The sequence below is a fragment of the Gracilinanus agilis genome, chromosome 1 (assembly GCF_016433145.1).
Source record: "Gracilinanus agilis isolate LMUSP501 chromosome 1, AgileGrace, whole genome shotgun sequence".
NCBI lineage: Eukaryota > Metazoa > Chordata > Mammalia > Didelphimorphia > Didelphidae > Gracilinanus > Gracilinanus agilis.
The window spans coordinates 229,470,350-229,480,907 of NC_058130.1; the positions used below are offsets into that span (position 1 = coordinate 229,470,350).

At 36.3% G+C, this 10,558-nt stretch overlaps 1 protein-coding gene across 2 annotated transcripts in view; it reads left to right on the plus strand.

The window, feature by feature from the left end:
• The window catches only part of SNX30 (sorting nexin family member 30), a 201,893-nt gene that overhangs the window by 172,151 nt on the left and 19,184 nt on the right, over nucleotides 1-10,558 (plus strand). For both annotated transcript variants that reach the window (XM_044660509.1, XM_044660517.1), the window contains one exon: nucleotides 6,510-6,596. In XM_044660509.1, the coding sequence (XP_044516444.1) occupies nucleotides 6,510-6,596 (87 nt within the window). The remainder of the gene's footprint in view (nucleotides 1-6,509; nucleotides 6,597-10,558) is intronic.

Consider the following 10,558-nt stretch of genomic DNA (forward strand, 5'->3'; position numbering starts at 1 on the left):
CTGCCTTGGGGAATGGCTTTTTTTTTTTCACTGCCACAGAAATTGAAATTTTGATGTACATTGGAGTTACCTGTCTTTGGCTTGTTTGGAGAATATACCCATTATGGGCACTCACTGAGTCAAAGGACATAAAACCTTGTAACTTTTCTCACGTAATTCCAATTTTTTTTCCAGAGTGGTTAGCCCAATTCACAGTGCCATCCAAAGAGTCTCTGTGTGTGTGTGTGTGTGTGTGTGTGTGTGTGTATATACACACACACACACACACACACACACACATATATATATATAACTATAGAAAAGACTCACTTTTTATAACCACTTAGCCTTTTCCAACCTCAGTTTCCTCATCTGTAACATGGATAAAATAATACTCATACTGTCTCTGCCCCATGAGGTGGTCTCTAATCTACCTCCACTGACAACCCCATTTACTCCTGCAGCTTCAGTTACCTTCTCCTCAATACAGTTGCCCCACATGCTGATATCTCTCTTTTGACCACTCTCCTGAGCACTAGTCCTGAGTCTCCAGCTGCCTGCAGAATGTCTCCGCTTTAAGGTAGCCTTTCCTGATCCTCCAGTTGTTAGCACTTTCTCCTTCCCCAAACTACCTTGTGTTTATTAATTTCTCTGCATAAGTATTGTCTCCTCTCATAGAGGACACGTGGGTTCTTGGGGTCCAGGGACTATGTTTTCTGTTGTTCTTGTCTCTCCAAAGGGGCTTGATGCATGTTTGGTGAATTTAATTGAACTAACTGGCACTTTAAACTCAGCATGTTCACAACCAAACTCCTTTTTGTTGCCTTGCCATTGATTTCTTTCTGTGATGCATCTCCCTCCTCATCACAACTTCTTTTCATGTGTTGTTTTCCTCTTGAGACTATGAGCTCCTTGAGGGCAAAGACTATTTCTTTGTATACCCTGCCTTTTAGCATCATTTGGGGAACATAGTAATAAATGTTTATTGATTGAATTGTGCCTGCAGTCACCAGTTTCTCTTGCTCCTTTTCTTTAGGTTATCCTTGACTCTTCCCTTCCCTTTCTCTCTTTCCCATCCAAAATTTCACTCTCAACATCTCGGTTTCACATCCAGGTTTCATTTTCCACCTTTGCAACATCCTTTTTGTTTTTCTCCATTTCATGTGTCCCTAATGTGCCTCTACCTTAATTCAGTTTTTATTAGTTGTGTTAGTTATATTACTTCTATTACTTAGTTACTGTTACTTCCAACTTACACTCTGACAGTAGCTATCTGGCAGAATTTCCCCCACCTGTTCTCAGTACCCCCTCAACTCATCCTTTGTATATCTAACAAAATAATCCATCTTAAGCATTTATATGATCAAGTCATTCTTCTCTTCAAAAATCTTGAGTGACTACTTAATCTGTTCTCTCCTGAATAATGTGTCTACCTGACATTTGGGACCCTCCACCAGATGATGCTACTTTCTCTTTAAAAAAAAAGTTTTATTAATTTTTTTCTTACATCATTGTCATTTCTTACTTTTCTAAATAGAGCTTTTTCTTTGTGATGTGTATATATGTACATATATATTCAAGAAAAATAAATAAGCAAATTGGCAATATCTGAAAATATATACTTTATTTTGTACTTGTAGTTTGCTAACATTCTCTCGTGACGCAGGAGACATGCTGATTGGTTCCTGTATTGATTAGAGTCATGAAGTTTTCCAGTGTTGTTTTCTTTGTATAAATTGTTCTTTTGACTCTCTTTAGTTCCCAGTACACTAATTCATGCAAGAATACAAAGTTTTCTCAAGTTTCTTTGAATTCTTCATATGTATACTTTCTTACAGCATAGTAATATCCCATTATGTTCTATTGCATAATTTGTTAGACTACTCCCCAATTAATAGACACCCACTTCATTTGCAGTTTTTTGCTACTGCAAAAAAGAGTGCTAGAAATAGTTTTATATATATTAGAGTTTTCTCTGTTTGTAAGACCTCCTTGCTGTATATGACTGGTTAGTGGTATTGCTGGTTTAAGGATATAACCAAATCACAACTCTGCCAAAGTTGTATTAGTAAGAATGCCTTCCTATATTCCCTCCAGCATTTCTTGGTTTCATCTTTTGTCATCTTTGTCAGTCTCACAAGTGAGAGGTGAGAAACCGCAGTATTTATATTTCTTTTATTAGTGATTTAGAACATCTTTCATGTGATGGATGAATTCTTGAAATTTCTTCTTTGAAAACAATTCCTATTCTTTGACCATTTTCCTTTTGGGGAATAGTTTTTATTCTTATATATTTGTATTGTGTATAACAATATATTTGTAAATTCTTATATATTTGTATCAATTCTCTTGGTTAAGATAGAGGCATGAGGACTATACTTGTGATCCCAATGACTTAGAGAACACTTTTTAGAAGAGGAAATATCTACCAATCTAGGATGGTACCTTCTCTGTAGCTTTTAGTCTTAGAGAGTTGTCTAGAGCACTGAGAAGTGCCAAGAGAGTAAGTGACTCACCCAGAATCACACAACTAGGATGTATCTGATGAAGAGCTTAAACCCAAGCCTTTGGCTCCAATATATGTGTGTGTGTGTGTGTGTGTGTGTGTGTATAAAATTTCTCCTATCTTGGATATCAGATCTTTATTTTATTTATTTGAAACCGTTCTCTCCAAAGTTACTAATGATTTCTTAGTTGCCAAGTACAGTGGTCTTTTCTCAATTTTCATTCTCCTTGACTTCTTTGCAGTCTTTGATATGTTGATCACTTTTTCTTCCTTGATACTTTCTTCTTTCTAGTTTTGATGTACCCTACCAAACCAGAAAGACTTTGAGTGTTGGCCCACTAGGGGACAACGCCATCAGACAGCCATTCTAGTATCTTATACGGGAAAATATTTTGTGTGATTGCACGTGTAAAAGTATCAAATAGCGTATGGTCTCAGGGAAGGGAGGAGGAGAATTTGGTTGAAAAAAAATTTTTAAAAAGGTTAAAAATTGTTTTCCATGTAACTGAGGAAAAAATAAAGTATTTTTTTTTAAGTTGGCCTTTTCTGATTTACCAGGTTGGACTCTCAGGGCATTAAAAGCTTTTCTTAATATTTCTTAGAACTAGAAAAAAATAAGAAAATTCATCTAGAAGAACAAAAGGTCAAGAATGAGGGAATTAATGGGAAATATATGAAGGAAAGAGGCCTAGCAGTACCAGAACTCAAATTATACGATAAAGTAGTAATCAAAACAACCTGGTACTGGCTAAGAAATAGAGTAGTATATCAGTGGAATATGTTAGGTAATCAACACACACTAGTTAATGACCATAGTAACCTAATGTTTGATAATCCCCAAATTCCAAGCTTTAAGGGGAAGAACTCATTATTTGAAAAAAACTGCTGGAAAAACTGGAAAACAATATACCAAAAACAGGGCATAGACCACATGGAGTCAAAATGCATATTTTGATCTATAAATAAAGGTAATGCCATAAAAAAATTAGAGAAACACAGAAAAGTTTACCTGTCAGACTTATGGACAAGGGAAGAATATATGACCAAACAAGACACAGAAAGCATAAAAAAATGAAAAGGATAATTTAGATGACATTAAATTTTAAAGTTTTGTATAAATAAAACCAATGCAACCAAGATTAGAGGGGAAAAGTTTTATAACAAGTATCGGTGACAAGGACCTCATTTCTCAAACAGAGAGTTTGTCAAAGTTATAAGAATACAAAACATTCTCCCGTTGGTCAAGGGATATGAACAGGTAGTTCTCAGATGAAGTAATTAATCGATAGTCATATGAAAAAATACTGCAAATAACTATAGATTAGAGAAATGCAAATTAAAACAACTCTGAGATACCACCTCAAGCTCATCAAATTTGCTAATATGACAAAAAATAAAAGATAATAAATATTGGAAGGGATGTTGGAAAATCAGGACATTATTACACTGTTAGTGGAACTATGAACTGATACAACTATTCTGAAGAGCAATCTGGAACCCGGCCCAAAGGGCCATAAAACTATGCACACCCTTTGACCTAGCAATACCACTACTAGGTCTGTATCCGAAAGAGATCAGAGATAGGGGAAATGGAACTACTTAATACAAAAATATTTTTAGCAGCTCTTTGTAGTGACAAAGAAGTGGAAAATGAGGGAGAGTCCATCAGTTGAGGAATGGCTGAACAAGTTGTGGAATATTGTTGACATGGAATACTATTGTGTCATAATAAATGATAAAGAGGATGAGTTAAAAAACAAAACAAAACCTGGAAAGACTTCTGTGAACTGATGTAAAGTAAAATGAGCAAAACCAGGAAAACAGTTAATACAGTAACAGAAATATTGTATAAAGATCAATTGTGATGGGCAAAACTATTATCAGCAAAACAAGGTTCCAAGATAATCCCAAAGAACTCATGATAAAAAATGCTATCCACAGCCAAAATAGGAACTATTGGGGGCTGATTGCAGATCATACTACACAATCTTTCACTTTTCATGAGTTTTTTTATTGTATTTGTTTATATGTATCTTCTATGATGGCATAAAGAATATGGAAATCTAGATTAAATTAAGCACTGATATAACCTATATCAGATTATTTGCTACCTCAGGGAGGGGTGGATGGAGGAATGAAGGGAGAGAGTCTGAATCATAATATATTTTAAAAATTATTTAAATTACTTCTACATGAAAATGAAAAAAAATTTTAAGTTAAAAAAAGAAATGCCATCTCCTTCTCGTTTATTACCCAACTTCTTTACCATTCTTGTAAAGATTCTCTTTGACATGAATTCATCTCTTATGGTCCCATGGTTTCCCTGATACAAAATCCTTTATATTTTCAAGGGATAACTCTTCCCTAATTAGCCACACTATTTAGTACTAAGCCTACAGTTTTGTGATTTTTAAAAATTTGTTAGAGATAGTGCTTTATGAGAAATGGTTGCTTTCTTTCTTGCCATCTGACCTTATAATAAAGTTGTAGAAGTCAGGAAGTACTTGACAAAAGAGATCATATTCCCCTTTCTGTTAATTTTCTTTAACTTCCCATCCATAAGAATTAAATCAGCCCTTCCATCTAGCTTCTGCCCTAGCTGTGTATCAATTTCTTCTTCTCACCCTCCTCTTAATGCCATTAGTTGCCACATTCTGCAAAACTTAGCATCTAACTTTGTAGAATTGCCTACAATACCCACTTTTGGCAGTGTAAGAAATAGTTTGAGTTTTATGTATTAGCATTTAAGAGATTTGATATGTAGGTAATAACACATGTATAACCCAGTGGAATTGCTTGTCAGCTCTGGGAGGAGGGAGGGAGAGAACATGAATCATGTAACCATGGAAAAATATTTTAAATGAATAAATTATTTGTATAATATTATTTGTATTATATAATTGTATTATATGTGTAATATAAAATTATTTGTATAATAAATTTAATTAATTGGTTAATTAAATTTAAAATAGATTAGAATAAAATACTTGATATGCTAATATCTTGATGTGTGGAGTGGTAGGAAATTGGGATGGTCTATCTCTTTGAGTTTTCTCAGCCAGAAATCAGAGAACCTGCCTTATGGTTGGACCTATCATATTAGTTGGCCTCCAACGTGGTCCGCCTAACACTTATACCTTCCTCCTCGTTATTAGAATAAAAATGCCAATAGACCCAGCCTGGCTGTGTAGTATAGTGGAACAGTGGCCAAGATTTTTTGAGGGAAGAGAAAGGAACAAGCATTAATTAGATGTCTGTTATGTGCCAGATAGTGCATTAGAAATAGTATCTCTTTTGAAAGTTAGAAAATCTATATTCTTTCCCCAGCTCTGCTATTTACTAGCTCTATGTGACTTAAGTCATTTCACTTTTATGAGTTTCTTTCCCCATCTGTAACAATGCCTGCTCCACAGAGTTGAAATAAGACTCCAATGAAATGATGTTTATGAAAACTTCTTTGGTAACTTCAAAGCCCCGTAATATTTTGTAGGCTCGATTTCTTGTTTCTGTTTTCTTCCTTGGTACCAAGGCCAGCTGCTCACCTTTGAAATCTTGGGGCTTCTCTAGCCTAACACTTTAATATACAATTTCTAGAATAGCCACATCCCCAGAGCTACTTTGTGACCCCTCATCTGAGGGATATAACTTTGTGCTTAGTCCTTAGTGTACTTATTGGAAAAAAAAATTAAGTTCAAAAAAGAGAAGGGATTGATTTGTTTGAGAGAGAATTAGGATAGCTTTCAAACCTTTCTAGGGCTAAGATGACAATGACCACAGTAATATGGGACTGAGGAAAAAGGGCTTGGGGTTGTGATCATCTCTTATTCTTTTGTTTTTTAAACTCTCTCTTACCTTCTATTTTAGAATCAATAATGTGTATTAGTTCCAAGGCAGAAGAATAGTAAAATCTAGGCAATGAAGTTAAATGACTTGCCCAGGGTCACACAGCTAGGAAGTACTCTATTATACATTTTTTTGTTTATCCGTCTTTTTTCTTTCCCATCCTATTCTCCCTCCCCCATAGAATGTATTAAAGAAGAGAGACCAAGTCCAAGGAGAATATGAAGCAAAATTGGAAGCCATTGCTTTGAAAAAGGAAGAGCGCCCCAAGGTGAGTGTGACCTGCTTGAGAAGAGCATGAAGCTCCAAAGAGAGAAAATAACTTCATTTTTCCAAACCTTGTGATTTTTGCTGGAAATATAGAAATCCTTCTTGGACCACAAGTATTGCCTGAAAATGCCAAGAGGGTGAGTCACAGCTGGGCTTAGTCTCTAGATGCTCCTGGTGGTTTTTTCCCCCCTACTTAACTTTTTCAGCCTCTAATTCTAGACCCCTTCGGCCTTACTTTCAGCATGTCCCTTCCCTGAGTTCTTTTACCAGTCTCCAGTGGCCCTAGTAAGTAAGGTTATATTTATCAGGCAGAGAGGAAGAGAAATCTAGCTAAAGACGTGATTGCTTCTCTGAGTCAAGAAACACGTCTCCTGCGTATTTATTGGCAGCAGTGTTTGCAGGGGGATACTTTACCTTTTTAAAAACATAGACAGCTTGGTGGGTATCTGTTTCACAGAAATTTGTCACCAGAAAATTGGGCTTTTCTCATGTGCCTCATTTCTCAGAGTGGCTGTTCTCTAGTGACATGCCACAGGAAGAAATCATCCCATTGTTCTCTAAATGCATTATATTACATTTGTAGAAGGCTTTCTTATTTTTTAATCTTTTGATCATCACACAAATCATTATAAGGTAAGCAAATTTCAATATAATCCTTTAAAAAAAAATAAACGAGGAAGGTGAGGTAGAGTATCCCCCTAGTGTTAGCAAATGTCTTGATAATAATGATCGAGCACCCTCTGGTGTTGGATTTTTGCACCACAGTTCTTTTGTCATCCCTTAGCAGAGTTGTGTTTGTGTCTGACTTAATAAGTATACAATTGAATGACAGTGGATGAGGAGACATACTTCTGTTAAGATAGGGATTCTTAATCCACTGTCAGGAAACTTAAAAAAAGTTTTTTGGATAACTCTTTCAATATAATTGGTTTCTTTAGTGATCCTATTCGTTTTACTTTATGAATTTAAAATGTTCCGAGAACTGGTGTATAGGCTTTACCGGATTGCCAAAGGGGTCCAAGACACACAAAAAGTTAAGAACCCCTGCTTTAAAGGCATCAGCATTTTCCCAGCTATGTTACAAAGGTAAAGGATGTTGGCTAGAATAACCGTAACCACTGGGCTTCTTTGTGATACTTCCCGGAACCTGATGTCATCGACTCTTTGCTATTCTTTCAGCAGTCTATCTGTTAACACTGCCTCAGTCTACTTTTATGAGACGAAATGAAGTATCAGTAAAACCAATGTCAGTCAAAATCCAAACCAAACTGCTTTTATGAGACAAGATGAAATATCAGTAAAACCCTTCTAGTAGCCTGATTTTGAATCTAAGAATCAGCTATCTTAAAGAACAGAACTCTTGGCATATCAGGAGTATCTTTCTGTTGTTTGGAAAAATTGACTTATGATGTTGTTTTCATTTTAAGTCCCTTAAAAATCCTCAGGGTTTCTTTTCTGCAGACTTTGGTTTTTAAGGGTTATCAAATTGAACATTAAAAGGTAAATGTATTGTATCACTTTTCCTTTAAAAAACATTCTAAAATCAGAATTCTTTATTTTTGCCTATTGTAATCAGTTTCCAGGTATTGACTAAATCCCTTTTCTGTGTCAGGCAGTGTGTTAATTGCTAAGGATACAGAGATAAGATTGAAACAGTGAAAAATTCCTGTCTTCCTTATTTTTTATAAAGATATTTTATTTTTACATGGAATAAGAAATATCCACATAAGTTTTCTGAAGTTATTTGTTCCAAATTCTCTCCCTCCTTTCCCTTTCCTCTCCCAGAGCTGGCAAGCAATTTGATTGATCTAGGTTATACATGTATTATCATCCAAACCTTTTTCCATATTGTTCATTTTTGTAAGAGAATAATCATATAAAACAAAAACCCAAATAAACCTAAGTAAAAAAATCATATGCTTTGAATGGCATTCTGACTCCCAACAGTTGTTTCTCTGGAAGTGGATAGCATTCTTTGTGATAAGTCCTTCAGAATTGTCCTGGATCATTGTATTGCTGAGAGTGGCAAAGTTATCTCATTTGATTATTCCACAATATTGCTGTTACTGTGCACAGTGTTCTCCTGGTTCTGCTGATATCACTCTGCATCAATTCATGTAGGTCTTTTCAGCTCTTTCTGAAATCATCCTGTTCATCATCCTTACAGAACAATAATATCCCATCATCATCATATACCACAATTTTTCCCCAAGTGAGGGACATCCCTTCAGTTTCCAATTCTTTACCTCCACAAAAAGTGCAGCTATAAATATTTTTGTATAAGCAGGTCTTCTCCCCACCCCCTTTTTTATCTCTTTGGGATATAGACCTAGTAATGACATAACTGGATCAAAAGGTATGTTTGGTTCCATCGCCCTTTGGGCATAATTCCAAATTGCCCTCCAGACCATGGGGAGGTAGGATAGGCACATATTAGCATAATACAGAATTTGGACAAAAGGAATACAAGTTTGTTTGGAGAGAGAAGTCCTTAGCATCAGAGGAGTTCAGGAAAAAAAGGTGGTGATTGAACTGAGTCTGGAAGAAAAACAAGGATTCCAAGAGGTAGGGGGAAGAGGCTGCTTTTCAGACATGGAGGACCACCAGCACAATGTACAGAGATGGAAGATGGTGGGCAAAGAATGGAAAGTAGGCTAGGCCATAAGAAGTCATGCAGCCTTGCTTGTTATGAAGGGCCAAAAGAGGAATTTCTATTTGATCTTATTGGAAGAAACTGGAGTTTTCTTTGCTTTTGAGAAGTAGGAAGAAAAGTTGGTTCTTTTTTAGGAAAAATCACTTTGGTGGCTTTGTGGAGGATGAGCTGCAGTTGGCTAAGATGTGAGTTAGGGAGACCAAATAGGAGATGTACAATAAGTGGTCCAAGTAAGAGGTGATGAGAGCCTAAAAAACTGTGAGTGGTGAGATGATAGATGCAAGAGATGTTGTGAACATAGGAAAGAATAAGGTTTAGCAACTAATTGGATACAGTAGCTGAGTGTAAGGAGTTATAATGTTTTGGGCACACAGTTTTAGATCGCCATGGGATGTCAAGTTTGAAATGCCCAGTATGATTGTCCAAATAACAGTTGGGGCAGACAGGTAGCATCATGGATAGAGCATTGGAGTCAGGAAGACCCGAGTTAAAATCCAGCCTCAGACATTTACTAGCTGTGTGACCCTGAGCAAGTCACTTAACTGACATTTGCTTCAGTTTCCTCCTCTGTAAAATGAGGATGATAATAACACCTGCCTTCCAAGGTTGTTGGGAAGATCAACTGAAATAACATTATTTAGCATAGTAACTGGCACATAGTAGGCACTATCTACAGTCCCCATGATACTTTAAATATATCATGAGTCAGCATAAGTGGGGATTTGGGGGAAGTTTTGTAGAAACTCAGAAAAAGTTTAGAAACTCAAAAATGCACACGTAATCCAAAATTTACAATAAGGTACTATAAACACCTCATTAAAGAAAAAGTAAAAATTATTCTTCTCTGGTACAAAGGGAGGGCCACAAATTTTTACAAAGATTCTCCAGATCTCAGGGGCATCATGCCCTTAAACCCCCGAGATATGGAAGGGATAACTGCAAATGTTTATTCCTTCCCTCCCTGAGTCATTTCCAGTTTTTTATATAGGACTGGTGCTCAGAAGACTAAGGCTAGATCTACAGACCTGGTAATCATCTGTCTAGAGATAATAACTACACCCATGGGAGCTTAGGAGGTCACTAAGTGAGAGTGTAGAGAGAGAAAAGATAAAAGGAACAGGACAGAGCCTGGGAGGACACCCACAGCTAGTGTGTATGTGACTTGGATGTAATCTAGCAAAACAGACTTAGAAGGAGCTGGGCCTGCAACCACGGATCAACTACCCATCAAAATTGACTATATATTTCCAAGGGAAAGTATGGGCATTCAACAAAATTGAAGAATTCCAGGTATTTGCACAGAAAAGACC